Genomic DNA, 19,186 nt, shown 5'->3' on the forward strand with positions numbered 1-19,186 from the left:
TAAGAAATATGAATATAATATAAATCATATACGATGGCTCAAAGAGTCACCAAGCTCAGCCTGGAAGATTTTGCACAGATTTGTCAGACGGTCAAGCTGACAAATCTGCTTGCTGTTTGCCACCATCAAAACACCAAATGATGTTGATGATGGAATGGTGTTCCATCCCTCCTGTAGAGTTTGATTTGACTCTACTTATTCAGATTCGCTCTGCAGTTTTAAAGGAATATTACAGAAGTCCCCACACTTCCTGTCTCTCATGAGGCCTTGTCCTTTCTTACATTACATTACGGTCATTTTGCAGACGCTTTCAACCAAAGCGACTTACAATAAGTGTGTTCCACATCGGTAGGCAAAAGAACTTCAGAAATCATAAGTGCATTTCCTTCCAAAACCAAACAGCTAAGAGCAAAACTAGTGTTACAGTAAGTGCAATAAGTTAGGTACCTGGACGAATGGGAAGACAATTTAGAAAACAAATCAGTGTGTATGAAGCTGGGACGAAACAGGTGATGTCCTAAGAGGGCGGATCTGGGTAGTGTTTCCTGAAGAGATGGGTTTTCAGCCTGTGGCCAAAGATGGGCAGCGACTCAGCTGTCCTGACATCAGTCGGGAGATCGTTCCACCATCGGGGCGCCAGAACAGAGAAAATCCGTGACCGTGTGGATCGTGCGCAGGGACCGCTGAGTGACGGGGCAGCCAGGCGCCTGGTGGCCGCAGAGCGAAGTGGTCGGGCGGGGGTGCAGGGCTTGACCATATTCTGGAGGGAGCTGTTCCTTCCACTGCCCTGTAGGTGTGTTTTTTTTCCCCCCCCTGCAGCTATTAATGAAGATGTTTATGGTCAGGGCTAACACACTTATGCAGAAAATGCTTTTTCCAATAAAGGAACTTTTTGTCTGTGGTTGTATAGATTACATCCTGTAGTTTTGTTATTAAAGCAGTTCCTGTATTTCCATTTAAAAAAAAAAAAAAAAAAAAAAAAAAAACACTCTTGGCCTTAAAGGTGGGGTATGAGATGTTTTCTGGAGCATTTTTTATCATATTGTCTGAAAACCTCCTCACGACCCCATTGCACCCACTAAAATAGAATGTTTGGGAAAAAACAGGCACGTGACTCGTTCATGTGTTTTGAAGGCGTGGTTTCGAGGGGTGGGCTGAAGGGAGAGGCAAGGTTGTGTATTTTCAAAAATATAGCTTGCAGGAACCGTTTTTCCAAGATCTCATACCCCACCTTTAATACTGTATGAGGAATGACTTTGTCTTCCCTGGACATAATTACAGACCTGCACAGTCTGCCTGGGACTCATCACTCGAGAGGCGGCAGTGTGAGAAGTCTGACACAGTGTGCAACCGTCTCCTGGGGAGACTCACAGGCTCCTTAAACTGTGTGCCATAGACACAGTGTTTTCCCAGGGAAACGGTGGTCACAGCAGGGAAATATAACGCTTGCTCCAGGATGTTGCACATTTTCTACAAGTCTATGATTAAGAGTGCAGTCTGCTTTGCAGCCATCTGTTGGGGCAACAGCATCAGAGCCAGAAGCTGATAAAGAAGGATAGCTCTGTGCTGGGGAATACACCTGAGCCTCTGGAGCTGATTGCCCAAAGAAGAATGCTGCACAAGTTGCTGCACATAATGGACAATGCGACAATACTAGCCACCCCCCAAATAACATAGTGTTGAAACAACAAAGTGTGTTCAGACAGGGGCTTCCTCAGCTCCGTTGCAATACAGAGTAGTACAGGAGGTCATTCCTACAAGCAGCAATAACCATACGCAACGACAGCTTACGATGAGTAATGGAGAAAAAAATGCGACAAAAATGATATCTTCTTTCGCATAAATAGTGTTTTTTAATTTCTTTTCGTTTCATTACTCAGTTTCAAGCAAGTAATTAGGATCCGCTGGTGGCTTCCCTCAAATAGTCAACGTAGAACATTCGGGCGGTCTGACCTCACCTTTCTGAGGCCAAAGGTAATGCTCTGTAGACCGAAAACTGAAATCCCCAGCAACAAAATTGATCGATGACCTTACTTAATGCCTTGTAACACATAAGAATAACACCACATGAACATGTTAAAGCAGTACTAGAGAAGTTTGTGAAGTTTAAAACTTCGTGCTTTTGACCAGTTTTCAAGTACACTGACCTTTGTGTGGCACCTTCCTGGGGCCTAACACTGCCCGGAGTGCACGGAGGCAGTGACACTGCAGTATCTGACTTCAGTTTCCACCTCTGCAGCACGCTGTTTTGCTTTAGTTGCTTGACATCTTTGTGGGCTGTTTGTGGCCTCTTCTCCATGACAACAAATTAATGTGTATGTCTGTATACTTGGAGGACTCACAAATAGCTTTGTTCTTATGACAGAGGTGTTACATATCACAACTGTGTGGGGTACTTAAATACTTAAATACTTAAACCACGTGAAAAGGTTGATATTTTTTTTTTGGGGGGGGGGGGGGGGGGGGTAGTTTAAGGCTGACTAGTTCTCTTGATATCAGTGGTGCTCTGGGAGGGTTGGAAACCACAATTTCCCATTTTGACCGGTTGGTGTCAGTATTGGTGGTCGCCATGTTCGTTTTTCAGTTCATGCAGCTGAACTGTTTCCAATTAAGGAAGTTGAAGCCTTTCAACCCCTTTCTTATAAGGACTGATTCCTTTTGGTGGTGGTGAATTTGAGTTGGTGGGTGACGTTAAATGCTGAATCTGACCAAAAGTAAACGTGTTTCTGGGTTGGTGGGTTTTTAACTCTTGCAGAAATATTGCTGAGACATCAGCGCTTATTTATAAGATGCTAGTTTCTTTCTAGATTCAGTTAGATTCAAACCGGGAGAAGAAAACAAACGGATCTTAACATTGTGTTTGGTTTTTTGATGGTCCTTTTCTATATCATGCTTCAGTAGACACTTTTGTATCAGCAAGTCTGCCCTGGGGTACCTCAGCTAAACCTTCCATAATAGCCTGTCCTCCTCCGCTGTAATGCTTCTCCTAATATTTCTTCTTACTGGAGGATGGCCACACTCCTCTCGTGCTTATTTTTAGTTGCTTAGCAACCAGTAAGAGATGCTTTTTCGGGGTGGTACTTTGTGAGTGAAGCGGGGGTGGAGTGAGGTGTGCATTGTTCAGGAATAGAATACAGTTCCATAGAAGAAAGGTGATGAGGGGCACAGTTTTTAGCAAAGCATTAGTTGAAGGACAGTGTTGTTCCAGTACTCAGTATCTTACTCATTTACCCCCCCCCCCATTCAGTGGGACTTCATCAGTGTTGTGGATATAGGTTTGCATCCTTATTGTCTTCATAGCAGATAGAACCTTCCCCAGATGCCAGTAAGCGATTGGCCAAGTGGGACTCAAACTTCACTTTGATTTTAAAAAGGATACTGAATTTGCTAATGACATATTCCTAATTCTGTGTTTATACATGAAAGCGTAGCCTGAGCAGCATGTCAGCAGTAGCAGCTCCTGTGCTCAAGATGCACTAGTGCTCTAGTTGCCCATGTAAAATGTAGAAAAATGAATTTCAAGTGTTAAGTGTAAAAAAGCTTAAAGCCTTAAACCCTCATATTATGTCCCAGTGTTGCATGAATAAAGCTACGCTGTGGGATTATATGGAAAAGTTGCATATAACTTCTTTCAATGGCACATGAAATGGACAACTTTCCGAGATGCTTGATTTTCTCTCTGCTGCATTTCATGAAGTATCAGTTTTTTAAAATTATTCTAGGATATGTGAAAATATGTCTGACAGTGATGGAAGATACTTGACTCTGCTGTAAAAAAAAGGCCCACCAAAGGTGAATGGTGTTCTCGTCTCTGAATGGGGAAACATTGGGCCTCATGCAAGAACCACTCGTACGAACAGATTTGTTCTTAAGTCGTGCGTACGAGTGATTTAAGAGAATTTGCGCATTTGAGTTCTCTTTCAGGTACGAACACAATTTACAAGTGAGCCAGACCTGTTGTAGGACTCACGTAAAATAGTCCGCTGTTATTCGAATCAAGTTTGGTTGACTAATGGATTGTATATTTAATTACTTTGAATATATCATAGATAAATATATACATTATGCCCCATAATTATGCTGACATTATTCTGTTTGACTTAAATTATGCACTAATTGAAGGTTAATTTGACTCTATATATAACAAGGTCAATGGGAAGTGTAACCAGCTGCATCATGGTTGACTTGCTACTTTTGGACTCCTTAGCGAGTCAGGCTCTTGGAAGAGAGCGTGTGTTCCGAGTCCATGTAGATGTCCTTGCGGAGACAGACAAATGGCTGACATCGCGATTTAGATTGCCAAGGATTATGCTGCTCCAAATATGCAACTTGCTAGAGCCACAACTCCAGAGAGAGACAAGCCGGTCAAACCCAATTCCACCACACGTCCAGGTCCTCAGCACCCTTGGATTTTTGGCCACTGGAAGCTTTCAGAGAAAGATTGGAGACAGATCGGGGGTGTCCCAGTCCTCTGTGAGTCGTGCGCTCCCCTTGGTCATCAAAACTCTCATCAGTTTATCACCCATGGTACATCAAATTCCCATACATTGTTGTCGAACAAGTACAAACTAAGAGGGACTTTCATGCCATGACTGGACTGCTAAACATAATCGGAGCAATAGACTGCGCACACATACGCATCAAAGCACCCGTGCCGTTGTGGAGTGCACTAGTGTGCTGAAGGCCAGGTGGGTGTTTCTCGATACAGCGGGGGGCAAACTGCTGACACTGCTAAAAAATGACAGATTTTCCTTTTTGGATCTCTGAAAGCAGAACTTTAATCTCAGAGCCCGTAAAGTTGTTCTTTTTGTGCCTTGATCCCATTCTCATGACTCAACACTTCCTGGCACAGGAGAGAGGAAGCGTAGCCTTATATGGTATTATTTTAGGCGTGGAGTATGCAAATCTACTATCCGTGTGCACTTAAATACGCACGGGTGGCATACATAATTTACGCAGATCGTTTACACACTTTTCTGAAGTTAAGAGCATTTGTTAAATCCGATGTAGCGTGTTCGTACGAGACCTTCATACGAAAAAAGTGAGTGAAATTTAGAATAAGAATAAGAAAATGTTCTTGTGTTAGGCCCTTTGTGTTTAGCCAGAAGCCTGGTTAGTTTATTTGGTTACAAAATTAGGTTACCTGAATGAGATTAATTCAAACAGCCATGTGCACTATTTATTTAATGTGTCCTAAGTGAAGTGTGTGATGTTTTGGCAGAAGCTGCATTGATGGGTATACTGTAAGTATAAACATTGGATAAAACAACCAGTTTGTTCTGTTTTTTTTAGTTGCAAGAAATAGGCGACCAGTTAATTGTTTGTTTGATCAATTTAAAAACTGATTGGACATATTACAAACTATTGTAATCAGAAGGAATTTAATTCAGATCGAGGCTGATGTAAACCATAAAATTAGATAACCTTGTGCCTCTGCCTATTAACTGGCTTAACCGTTATCCTCTCATACAGGTATAACAGGTCAGCGTAAGATGCAGACACCTAGATGTTGAATTATTTTAACAAAAATTTGAGTCAGCTCTGCAAAACTTGTTTTTTTTTTTAGGGTTTTTTTGCGGTGTGCTGCAGGAATAGAGAGGGGGTCTCTGGCCTGCGCTTGAAGGACAAAGACATGAGGAGACGAGGAGGAGGAGAGTGTATGAGACAAAAGAACCACACATGCATCTCTGTTCAGCAGCTGAGTTGAACCATATGTTTCATCCCATACATGTTGGAGACAAGAGAACCTCCAGCTTACTGCCCGTCTTTTGATTTAGGTTAGCAGACTGTGTACCTTTTCTCTAGCACAAGTGAAGCATTACATGTTAAAGCATTTTCATGCATTTCACAGTTTCATACCATAATTTTCATCAAAGTTTTCCTATATCCATCAATAATGAGACTTACCATTGCAGATGGTTCAACACAAGCACAAGATGCAGCTTGAAGGAGGCAGACAAATTAGAATTTAGTGACTTTTTGGATTTTGTTGTTGTAGATTTCTGTGATAACATTTGCAACAAATAAATTAATTTACATTTCACTTTAATTTGCAGTTGTTCATTTGTACCACTCAATATTGCTATAAAAGAACAAGTTTAGATGAGAAAATGTGACCTTAACCTTATGTTTTGATTGATTAATGATGTTTGATTACCTTTGGTGTTGGTGTGATTGATGTGATCGTAGCATAAATTTTGTTTTTAGGCATCCTTATTGCCAGGTATGTATATGAGTGTGTATGCTGAATTGACAGCAAGTAAACTGAGCCGTCTCCAGCGCTCTGCTCCATATTCGTTTCAATTTGTCGAACAGACTAAAGCCCCCTGCCCCCTCACAGCTTCTTGCAGGGAAGACATGACAGTGAGGGGGGCGAACAGACATACATGCCCCTCCTCATTGTCATGCCTTCCTTATCCCCCTTTTCTCTTTTCTTTTTTCATGCCCCCTCTTTCATCACATTTTCTTTCTCTTCTTCTCTCCTGTTCTTAATGTACCTCTTAACCGTTTTTTTTATTGTTTTGTCCTTTTTTGTTTCCTTTTTTTCCCTTTATTTGCCAGTTTTGCTCTTGCCTCTTGCACCCCCTCTTTCTCCAGCTCCCCTTTCCATTTTCTCATGTTTCCCCTTTTCTTCCCCTTCTTCCTCCTTGCCTCCTTCCCTCTCTTCATCAAACAGCAGTCAGTCTTTACGGCTCTCTCTCGCTCCCCCCTGACGTCACTCACTGCTTGTATAGCTATTGTCTTATAGCAGTTGCAGTGGCAGCAGCTCCTTTCCAGATTTTTTGTTTTTCACCCCCCCATTACACTCCTCACCCCAGGACGGACTCCCTCTCCCCCCTTCTCTCTCTGTTTTCATTAGTAAATTTTACAGTAGAAAGAGAAGTGAGGGAGTGACAGCGGAGAAGATGAGAAGGAGGATACAGACTGCAGAAAGCCGAGAGATGCAGTAGCTAGCCACAGCCACATCTCCCTGTCTGGATTTGTACACATTTTGCCATTACTGTGAAGGATTTCTGCTTTTTTTTTTTTATTTATTTTGATTTAGTTATTGAAATAGCTGTCCAGAAGGCCTCTAGTCTTTGGCAGCTGGACTCTCTGAGCGTTTGTGTGTGCTTCGAGGATCTTTGAAAGCGGCAGCGGATAGCGGAGCCGGGGCATCTGGCCGTCTGGGAGGCAGCGACGGCTGGCTGGCTACATTGTGTTGCTTTGATGACCCCTGCTGTGTAGCTGCCTGCTCATCAACCTCCCCTCTGTCTCTCTCCTCTCTTTCCTTCTCCTCCTCCTCCTCCTCCTCTCTCTCCATCACAGCTCCTGGCCCAGCCATGTTCGGCACAGAGTCCTCATGTAAGTATCACCAACCATCCTCCCGTCTCCTCTGTGTTTGTATTGTGTTCGTGCACCTTTAAATGTATGTGTATGTGTTCCTTGAGAGAAAGGAGGAAAAGGAAATTGCTACATTTCCTCTGTTCCCCCATCTCTCCTCTCGTTTTATTTTATTTTCTTCCTGTTTTGCCTCCATGGTTGCTGGTGGCAGAATGCATGGGGAGAAATCTGGGATGTACCATTTTAGCACGGAGGGTTGGCACTACAAGCTAGCTAGTTATGCTGAGCTTACTGCCTGCCTTGCGTTCTCTTACTCTCAGTGTTGCTATGTGTCTGTGTGTGCATATGCAATCCCCTCGTGTATGTATGTATTTTCTGAAATCTTGAGTGTTAGCAATTTGGTTGAATGTAAGTGTCTCTTTGTGCATGTTCACGTTTATGAGAGTGAGCGTGTCAGAAGATGGATGCTTTTGGCAGCAAAGCATCGTTTCCAGAAGCATCAGCCTCTTGTGTATTCTTTTTCTAGCTCAGTCAGATTGTTGTACAGTGTGAGCCTTGCATTTCCTGTCTCAGATTCTTCTCAAGCTATAGCACACTACTGTTGTGTATGTGCGCACAGGTTAGTCTTTAACGGACATATACAGCCCTTGACCTCCATCAGAACAGAAGTCTGTGTTGGTCTGGATGTAAGCTGATTTCTTCAGCCGACTTCCTCTCTCCTCCTCTCCGCCCCAGCCTCACATGAAACCTCTTTTACTTTGATCAATACCACGATGGCTCACTCCACTACCTGCTCGATGTTTCAAGGAAATCTGGGCTGATGTAATTGATTCTGTCATGGTTGCACAGTGGGAGCCACAAGTAACTTATTTTGTTTTTACATCAGAGCTCGTGTGCACCCCGGAACAGCACAAACTGTGGTGTGTTAGTATTCTGGCTGTCACTGTATACAGCTGTGTGGAGGACACTCTGGAGTGTTTGAAGTATAGCAGATCAAATCTCAGTAAAGCGTCTCTGAGGTTATCCAATCTTCTGCTCTGAGATTGTGAGTTCTTGTCAGAATAAAGGGTTCATGTAGTCAGTTAAACAGCAGTGTTCCCTTTTTGTTTTTAGCATCCTGGCCCTGTGATGGATTTTGAAGGGTTTGGACCTATTTACCGAGCACTAAGTGCATGTTTGATTGAAACGCCATCGAATGTTTAGATCTTTTTGTGAAAGTTCAAATTTTTTGGGCTCTTGTTATGTGACTACAGGTTTTCCTCTTCTTCTGAACTCTGACAAAATGTGTGCAAGGTGGGTTCTGTACTAACCTGTCATTTGAAATTTGTTCATATGTTTAAAAGTTCTGTTTTAGCTGATACTTGCTTTTAAGAATAATTAAATGTTTGATATAAAATTAGATACAATGGAATAAAAAAACTAAATAAAAAAATGTGTTGAACACTGCAGTATGAGGTCAGTCGCTACCCATGTCAGTACATTTATTTTGTTAGTGGTATGTTTAAACTGGATCCCACTCTCACTGCCACCTGCACCATTATTACCTCCGCCAAAGGAGGTTATGTGATCGCCCGGTTTGTCTGGATGTTTGTCTGCCTGTTCGTGCTGCAATCTTGGGACCTGCCACAAGGTGGCGGGGCTTGGTTGTTTCGTTGTCGTTGAGGGAGGGGTAGGAGGTAGCCTGGCGACGCCATCCTACGTACTTCCGCCCAAAGATTTTGGCTCCGCACATAGTCTGGCCAAATCCCCCTACCTCGGTTCGCTCAGTGTTTTGCCAATCAGCAAACAGTTGCGAGTGGTGACCCAGAACTCACGTGCGGAGTCCATTGTAGTCCATATAATTGTAGTTCAACCGCAGCGGAAATAAACATGGCAACGGAAGAACGCTAGAAGCTATCCATGAAGTTGTCTCAACTCTGGAGAGCATTACACAATTAAAACAAGAGCAAGAGGAATGCCTCGTCAATTTTGTTAGTGGCAAGGATGTCGTTGCTCTCTTTCCAACTGGCTTTGGGAAAAGTTTGATTTATCAAATGGTACCCGTATAATGAAAGCGGATGTGGGAAGCGTGATTCGCAAGCAAGCATGAACCTCGGCGCATAACCAACGTCATTTCTAAACATTATGATTGGTTAAGGGAATTCCGTTACTCCAATGAATTTAAGTTGCTGGGTAAGGTCCCGCCCTCCATGGAAACGGATTCCTCTTGGGTTTTCCCAGACTGTTTGACAGAGTCAACAGTCGGCTTTCGCCCAGGCTAGGTAGGAGGGGGTGCGCAGGGGGAAAGCTTGCACTAAAGGGCCGTGTATACTCTCGTAGCAGTGTGTCTGCGCTATGTTAATTCCACGCCACAACGCAAGAGGGACAATCACGAACAATTCATTCAACAACAATGGCGACTGGACATCTATTTCTAGATGCAGCTGATCGATCTAGAAATAGAAGAAATATTGCTACTACTGGAGCTGGCAGAGAGGCGAAAGAAGCGTCACGGTTAGCACGGTTACCATTAGCCGGTTAGCAAACCGGAAATACATAGTGTAGAGCGGATGTAGAGTTGACCAATCAGAGGCCTCCTTTCTCTCCTCCCTGCGGCACTGTCTGCGGTGAGTTACAATTTTGGGGAGGTGCACCAGAGTGTCTGCGTAAGGGGCGGGGGCATGTCTGTGTTAAAGGCGGTAGCATGGTTGCCGCGTCTGTCACGGCGGTGTCGCACCGTGACGTTAAAATGACGTTTCAGGCATGGCGCTTCCCTTGAAAAGACGGCGCAGCGCGTTGTCGTGCACCAGTCGATTTTTGTAACTTGGCGGCGCAGAGCACAACGAACCGGATGGACCGTTGTGAGACCAGGCTCAGTGAGGAGGTGCGTTTGTACAGGCAGCTGTACGAAACTGCAGTGAAACAGTACAGGGAGCACGTAAACTCCCCAAACTGGTGCACAGAGATTGGCAGAACTTTGGGAAAGAGGGAGAGTTCTGTAAGAATGTGTGGAAAAAGCTACGGAACAGATACGTGAAGGCAAAGAAGAGGGCAGAGACTCTGTTCATGCCGGGGGCTTCAAACCTTCACCTCTTTTAACTGAATTAAAAAATTAAAATGATCCGAAAACTGCAGCAGTATCATTAATTACAGTATTCTTGCTCTTGACAGCGGCATTGTTTTCTTCTCCACTTTCGTGGTTGTAGAGTAGAGGTAACCTTCACCTGGCAGCGCCACCTCTGTGACGGAGAAAATTGCAACTACTGGTACAACGACTTGCGCCACTATATAGGGTCCTATGGCGGGCACGAACTCGTGACGTCATCAACACCGCTCGCGCGAGCAGACGCGGCAACCATGCTAGAGCCTTAACTGCGACACACACGCAGACGACCTGGTTTCCGACCATAAATCAGCCTTAACTGCGCAGGGGAGAAGGTAAACACAAATGGAAGCCGTCTTTGCCGTTTCTGAGAAGTCGCATCTGAAAGATAGCATCTTAACTTTGTAAACCTTTTCAATCGGAACACGAGCCAGCTGAATCTATGCACAACTTTAAGCAGACGCATCGCTTTCTCTCGGACGTGGTGGATTACGACGTTAATCGTTTCAGACCATTCACTACAATAAATGAGTGGATAAAAAAAAATGCGCTTATAAAACAAAGCTTCCTTGGCGGAGGTCTGCACTCTCTGAGTGCATTTCTAGTTAAATGTTTGTTTTTTAGTCAATCTAAGCAGTGTCTTCATTATAAATTGCTTTGTACAAATTCATTCATATCTTGGAGATCACCCCTTAAGTAAGCACAGTGGGAATGGGGTGAAATTGTTTATTCAACTCTGACGATTTAAGTAATAAAACTAGATGCCTTTTTTTTATCCACTTAGAAGTCAGTGGCCCCTTTTTATAGTTTTTTTTTTTTTTCCATTGGCATAGCTTTGTTAGGGAAAGGCTAGGGTTGAGGTATGTTTTCAAAGAGCCAGTCTTTCTACACAAAATGAATTCAATAAGTTTTTCTTTGTGACACTCATTTGGTTATTTTTAAATTTGACCCATGTTAATGCTTATTATAGCAAGTGAAACATTATGGTCATGTGAATATTGTAGTGCACTGGACGGAAAATATCTTGATTGTTTTTAAGAAATAATTTTTGTTTCGCGCAATTATCTGCCAATATAGGACAGGCTTCTGAGAAGACTTTCTTTCAGTGCAGAGAACACTAAACCTTCACTGCAGAACTGTCTGGTTTATTAATGCTTACCGTACTTACTTTTTTGATGATATAAATCTGCTCTTAAGTAGATCTAGCAGTCAAGAAGCAAAGGCACTTTACAGGAAGTCTAATTCCAGGCTGGACAATTCACACATTCCCCTCTTTTCAGTTTCAGTCTAAATCACTGGAGATGATAGAATTATCAATAGAGCAATGCAAATTATTTTTATATATGCAGTGCAGTGCAGCATAAGCGTTTTGGCAGTGATTTTTTTTTTAAATTTTTTTTGTTCTTTTGCTGCAACAATGGATTTGCAACAAAACAATCATGATCTGACTGAAGTAATAATAATAATAATACATTTAATTTAAAAAAAGCGCCTTTCTCAACGCTCAAGGACACTTTACAACACATTAAAAACACAATAAATAAAATAACACAAGTTAAAAAAGAGGCTAGAGGGAGAATGCAGCTTGAAACATGGGTTTTGAGTTTTGATTTGAAGAGGGGTAAAGAGTCAATGTTGCGGATGTCTGGTGGGAGTGAATTTAAGCTTTAATTCAAGGGCTTCAATACAATTTTAGATGAATTGTTTAGCAATTACAACCAAAAGTAATCAGACTTACCAACTTTTTTCTAATTTAAGGTGTGTTTTTTTTAATACTTGAATGCAAATCCTTTGGAGTCTAAGTTTGGAACCTGCTGACACCATCAATTGTAGCTTTTCCATACTTGAGATAATTGATCAGGGCTTTACTTAGACTTCTGTTTATTTGTGTGCTTTCTGCCTTCAGTTTGTCTTCAGTTCGTGAAAAGTTCAGTTATTCCATCTCTATACTATCCTGTTTTTGTCATCTCGTACAAGTTGATCTTGATTTAATATCCTGTTCCAGAACTTAGAAAGTCTATTCCTGACGCTGTTTGTTCTTCAGGGTCGGTAGATGTTTGCATTTTGCAGATGAATCCTTTGGATTAACATTGAAGAGGGCAGTTTTTGACAATGATATGCCTACCTTGAGTGTTTGAGACTTGGATAAAGGATGCGTAGGGTGTTTTCTTCACTCAGAAAATAATTCTGTTATTGTGAATTTTAGTTGTCTGAGAATAATTATTGTTTGCAGTCTATTTTTAAACGGTCTTGGAAGGAAAAATTCTAAGACGAGCTTTTTTTCCACCTCTTGGCAGCATTCATCATTGTAAGGGAGTTATTAGGTGTGTACAGAATTATTCTGAATTGCTTTCTGTCACCAAAGTGGGTGAGACTTTGTTGCTCTGTTCTAATAATGGGCAGGTGGTATTGGAAGTAAAACTCAAGGTGAATCAATCAAAACATGTTTCTAGTCGTATAGAATTTACAACAGAGACAAACAAATGTACTACTTACTCATAAAAAGTACTGAAGATGAAGAAATCTACAGGACAGTGTTGGTATACTTCAACTATGTATATGTATTTATATGTGTGTGTGTAGTTATCATCTTCAGTCTTTATGAACAAGAGTAAATAAACTAACTGTTAAGTGATTTTTAAGTTTTTATTGCATAGTTAAATAGTGAATTACAATGAATAAAATTAATTCTACATTTCTGACATTTTTAAACTTCTTGAAATCATACCAAAAGCTTTTGAAACACCACCATTGTTTCTCTGGAGGTTGAATTTCTTAGAGGAATCAAAGTGTTATTGGCATTGCTGTAATCTGTTGGGACCAACAATGAAATGCCCCCTCTTTTTTTTTTTTTTTGGTTAGTGTTGCCGTCATTGTAATGAGTCTTAAGATGGTGTGGGGCAGAGGTCTGCTGTAGTTTTAGATATCTGTGTCAGAGGTGTGTAATTGTGCTGTTGGATTGAAAGTGTGGCGGGATTTATTATTTATTTATTTCCTGTTTTACTATAACTTAAAGCAGTGATACATGTATAGCCTTGTGTGGGTGAAGAATACAGTGGGCATGAACTTTTGGCTGGCAGATGACATTTACTGTGCGTAGGTGCGCTCGCCCTGTATTTTATTTACACGCATACTGTGTATCCCAACCCAAAATTTGCTCTTCCTAAAAAGAATCAAACCTTGTCAACATGCCTGCAGTTATCTATACTGACTATGCACTCCTCCAATCTCTCTGTCACGGTTGTCAGATAGTCTCCTCATGTTTTAACCTTTGCTACATTTGATTGTTTGGGAAGATGTTGTGTATGAGATTAGATTTATTTTTTTAACAGAATAAAAATTAACAGTTTTATTCCTTAATTGTTAGTGTTAAGTTGCTTTTGGCAGAGCAGCTGTTTTCTAAATAAATCAAAGATTGTTCAAATCAGACAGGGGAATTGTTTGCTGATTAATTGCTCATCAACTTTTCACCTCTCCAGACTATTATTGTATTGGAAATCAATGTAATTTTATTATGTGATGTGAGGTGGCATTACTGGTAAGATTGAAAATAGTTTGGTTTTGTTACTTTTGTGCACTTGCATCAGCTTTTGGCAAAAGGAAATTCTTATCATGGTGATATTTATTTCACTAATAGGTCTTGATAACAATATAGAATTTGATAATGCTGTTAATGTATATGTTGGTGTGATGATGTAGTTTTTAGTTATTAGTATGTATTAACAGTTAGATTTAAGGTAAACATAATTGAATAAGCAACATAATGCCTTCATAATTCCTGTCTCACTCGCATTCACTTCCTTGTCAGCTTCAAGGCAACTGCACTCATAGAGACTGTATTTAAGTCCATTGCAACTTCTACTTGGTAAAATTGGCTGGAATGGGTCGTAATGGAACAAGCTCTTCTTACTATTTGGCTGCAGTGGGAACAAGAAGCCTGAAGTTGCTAGCCTATGTGCTTTCTCAAGAAAAAAAACATACCTAAAGGGTCTGAAAAGCTCTATATATTGTATAGGGGTGGGCGAAAAAAATCGATTCATGTACATATCGCGTTTTTTTTTTTTTTTTTGTGATAATTTAAAAAATTGATTATATAATTGATTATAAAACCTGAATCGATTATATTACGTCATATCCGTGTCCAGAAAAACGTCATCAATTCATTACATTAAGTTATGTTAAAACTCGCCCACATTTGTGCTGTGTGGACATTTCAATTAATTTTGTAACTGTAAACTTTAAAAAAATGCTGTACATGTTGAGTAACTCTTTTTGTCTCAGTTGAAGTAAACGTCAGCTGCTGGACTGACTGACACAGACTGATGTGCATTTTTTTATGGGAATGACATTCATTCTCAAAGTGTATGATTCAACTTGTTTGTTTTTTAAGTAGGAAGAAAATTGCAATTACTGATTATATCGAATCCCAATACTTGTAGAATCGCAATTATCAAGAATCGTGACCAAAGCATATCGTCCCACCCCTAATGTTGTAACAGAAGCACTCAGGCAGCAACAGTTTAACTCTACAAGCCTTGCTTCCGTCTATCTTGGATTTGGTGTATCTGTGCGTATACAGGAGGGGGGTGATAAGTGTGTGTGGGTTGTTTACCAAATACAGAGAAACATGGTCTGAATAGATGTGCTGCACGCAGCTCTTCAGTAAAATAAGATGTTGCTATCCTGGATATTCAAAGTTTACAAAATAAATGATTACCTCCATAGTTTGGGAGGAGAACGCAAGTTAACTCTCAGACTCGGTCTCACGCCTGGCTTCGTGCATCTCGTAAAACATTGTTTCTCCATGATAAATGGATGTGTATTTTGATAAGATGGCCAGACACATTCACTGTTGTGGCATTTGTTTCGAGACATAGACTGTTTCCTCTGTTAGTCTTCTGAAAATGTGCAAGGCTTATCACAGAGTTTGACACAAATTTAATTTGGATCTAACTGTGTGGCCCAGCCCTAGGGTACGCTCGCTAAAATGAAACAGATTAAGTTCTTTCCCATTGCCAGTAGTGGCATGTTTACCCTTAGTGACTTTCTCAGATAACTATTAGACTACTTTTTGTTCAGACTGAAAGGTTGAAATGGATCTATCTCGTCTAATTTTGTCTATTACTTATAGCTACAATGTGGGATGTTGCGGTTGGTAAATATGTTTTCTTAAAGGAAAAAGTGAGGTGTCCTCACTGTTGTAGCCTCATTCTGAGTAGAAATTGCCATGTGCACCCTCATGTTGTTTTCCCATCATTGCCAATGAGAGCTGAAGCCAATATATAACAAGGGATGTCACGGTACCAGACATTTAGTTTTCAACACCAACACCAGTGAAATTCCTAATTCGATATCACGGCAAAAAACTAAAACAAAACAATAAATTCCATTTACTTCAACATACTTATTTATTAAAAACATTTGAACATTACAAAAAACAACAGTGGCACTGGCATGTAGCTTCCTAGTAATGAATAAAAATAATAAAAAAATTAATATTAGCTTATATATGAAGGAAAAAAAGATTTTCCTCTTATGGAATTGTTGTGTTTTTACATGCATCTCATCATAGAATGCTGTCAGTAGAGGAAATGTGTCATATTTGTGTAGGAGAGACTGTCTGGAATCAGGCAATATCAGAACCATGATGGGTGGGATATTCTACGATTTAGTCATTTGAAAAAATATCTGTTTAGTGCCTATCGTGCATGTGCACTGTAGCTTTAGCTTACCGGCGCACAGGTGATCTGCGCATGTCTTTTGAACACAACTTTAGTCTTTTCAATGTAAGCAGATACATTATTTGATCTATTTCAAAACCGGATAACTCGTATTGTCACACAGTGGGTCTACATGATTATCAAATCAAATCAAATTTATTTATATAGCACATTTCATGTACAAACAGTTTAAAGTGCTTCACATAAAATAAAAGCATTGCAGCAGGGAGTGCAAAAAGCATTAAAAATACATAAAAGAATATACAAAGAAACAAATAAAATCATTTAAATGAATTTAAAAACAGGCAAAAGTCTAGATAAGTTAAAAGATATTTCATGCATAGACACATGAGAACAGAAATGTCTTTAACCTGGATTTAAAAATGTCTCCATTTGGTGAAAGTTTAATCTCCACTGGCAGTTTGTTCCACTTGTTTGCAGCATAACAGCTAAATGCTGCTTCTCCATGTTTAGTCTGGACTGGACCAGCTGACCTGAGTCCTTGGATCTAAGAGCTCTGCTGGCTTTATATTCTCTGAACATATCACAAATGTATTTTGGGCCTAAACCGATTAGATTAATTTGATTATAGCTATAGTTGGGTACGCTCCTTATTTGAGCAAGGGTAATTATCCTTGGATATATGGCGGTGAATGAATCGAATCATAGGCACAAAGCATTTCATACTCCGATTATTATATACGAGGGATGGGTAATGAGAACCAGTTCCAGATTTTCCAAACTATTTAAATTGAAAACCTGTTGAATTTATCAATTCTTTTATCAATGCAGCAGTGGCTGGTTTTGCACTGATTGTAAATCAACACGTGTATGTGTTGCAGTAAAAATTCAGTCTTGGCAGTGAGAAAGAAGCAGTGCAAAGCATGCCTGCATTTGAAGTTCTAATGTCTGCAAAACTATTATTTGGATTATTGATCATTTCAAGTGTGGAAACACCAGCAACATGTTAAATCAATTTTCTATGCTATATAAGATTCACTTTCAGCAGTACCATGTATTTAATGCTTTACATATGTGCCACTGCTTACCAGTCAAACAGATCACCTGCAACTTGTCACAATGGGTGGGTGAGGTAGGACACGGATGCGAACTCAGGCTACGTGCCCACGACAACGCTCTGAAGCATAAACGCAGATGTCAGTTTTTTTCCTCCACAATTTATCTGCGTTCTCACGAGCGTCTTGGGGTGGATATCTGTCTACCCATGGGAACAGGGAAAACGTATAAAACTCGCAGTTTGCCGATGTAGTATGCACGCCCCGGACGTAGGTGGCAGTAGCAACAATACCTTTGGTATTGTTATATGAGTTATATATTAATAAATATGAGAAATGCCTGTTTTGTGGCTACTTCCTCCGCGTCAGTTGGAAGAAAATGGCGAAGCGCGGCTGCAACAACAGTACGCCTTCAAACTTTGTTTGGACAGATGATGAGGTCCAGTTGCTCCTGAACACAACACTGAACTACAAAGCCAGGAAGGCAGTGGATAATGTGGATTGGGAGAGTGTCCAAAATAAATATAGTGAGATATGTGAGTCGTTAATGGAGAACTACCCACTTAACGTGTGCGAAAAACGCACTTCCTACGGCGACGAGAGGTTGGATCGTTTTCAAGATCTCCACTCTGGAGGGCGTTTGCGTTTTCTCCGTTTTGAACTCCTAAAAACGCCGTCGCCGTGTGCAAGACAGGCACATCTGTCGAAATGTTCTGCGTTTATCTGTCGTTACCGTTGTCGTGGGCACGTAGCCCAAGATTTAAAAAAGCAAACTGGGTTTATTAAGCAAAAAACAAAACGTGGTTAACACAAAAACAAGACTATGGAAAAACAAAACAAAAGACTTGACAGGGCGTGGATAAATACTGAACTTGATACGTGGAGTTGTGGCATGGCATGAGGGGAAAATCAGGAATCATGGTAGGTGTGTAAGGATCTCACCAAATGACAGGGGAGACTGGAAACTAGCTACACGAAAATGAAACGAGTTTTTTTTTTTTAAACCGAGTATGAAAATTATTGCGACCACACAGGAAAGCTTCTGTGAAAATATCAGGTCCTCATGGCCCTCATAAATAGAGGGCTGGGAGTGATTGGAGACAGGGTGCAGCTGGTGACAACGACTAACAGGTGACAGGAATGAACTAATGATCAGAGTGAGGGGAAAAACAATGGCAAAACCTAACTAAACATGAACTCAAAAACCAAGACCTAAAACATGATAAAACACAAAACTAAAAACATGGGAAAAGTCACGTGGGCGTGACACAACTGATGCTAACGATCATGTTACAATAGTATTAGCATTATGTTCAGCACATTTTCAGCATGGCAAAGACAAATACACTAAACCCAAAATTTATTCTGTACTTTTTTAGTTTCTCTAGTTTGCAGTTGTTAGTTAGAAAAGAAATGGCATCAATAAACTGCATCAATAATGGCACTATCAGTCAGTGAAATTAGTAATTTTATGCAGGAAGGAATACTAGTTGACTATCTCACTGAGAGTGTTGGTGCATTAATTTTTTTTAATATCAGTTACATTGTTGTGTGTGAGAATCTGTGGTTTCCTGATTTTCTGGTTTGAAAATAACTGTATATATATCTATGAATCTCATGTATATCTATGTTATATTTGTTTTTCCAGAACACTTAAAAATTTATCCGGATTTTTAAACTCTTCTGGAGTGGCAAATAGAGAGAAGGCGGTCCACATAGTGTAATCTACACACTCTGCATACCTTACTAAATGCAGATCTAAATGCAGATCTGTTTCAGTGTAAGATTAATGTTGAGCTTTCAGTCCAGGGAAGTACAACTGGCAAATGGTGGCATGTTTTGAATATAGGAGAATTGCTTTGGGCCATACCTTATTCATATCTCTCTTACATCATCTAAATGTTATTTCATCATAAGCAATTATGGTAATTTAGTTTTAAGCTGGGTATTATTTTGTCTGTTGCCAGACTAGATCACATCATTCAGTGCAGTGATAAGGTGCTAATGGGTTTTGAATTGAAGAGGCTCCAGGTTGTGTCTTACAT

The 19,186-nt window shown here is 40.6% G+C and overlaps 1 protein-coding gene across 6 annotated transcripts in view; it reads left to right on the forward strand.

The window, feature by feature from the left end:
* Positions 1–19,186, forward strand: part of LOC142384351 (suppressor of tumorigenicity 7 protein homolog) — a 54,765-nt gene that overhangs the window by 6,407 nt on the left and 29,172 nt on the right. For 5 of the 6 annotated variants that reach the window (XM_075470529.1, XM_075470531.1, XM_075470532.1 and 2 more), the window contains exon 2: positions 7,309–7,344. The exons of the other annotated variant lie outside the window; for it this stretch is intronic. In XM_075470529.1, coding sequence (XP_075326644.1) covers positions 7,323–7,344 — 22 coding nt within the window. In that variant the 5' untranslated portion in view covers positions 7,309–7,322. The remainder of the gene's footprint in view (positions 1–7,308; positions 7,345–19,186) is intronic. 6 annotated transcript variants of the gene reach the window in all.

This window comes from Odontesthes bonariensis, chromosome 7 (assembly GCF_027942865.1).
Source record: "Odontesthes bonariensis isolate fOdoBon6 chromosome 7, fOdoBon6.hap1, whole genome shotgun sequence".
Taxonomy (NCBI): Eukaryota; Metazoa; Chordata; class Actinopteri; order Atheriniformes; family Atherinopsidae; genus Odontesthes; species Odontesthes bonariensis.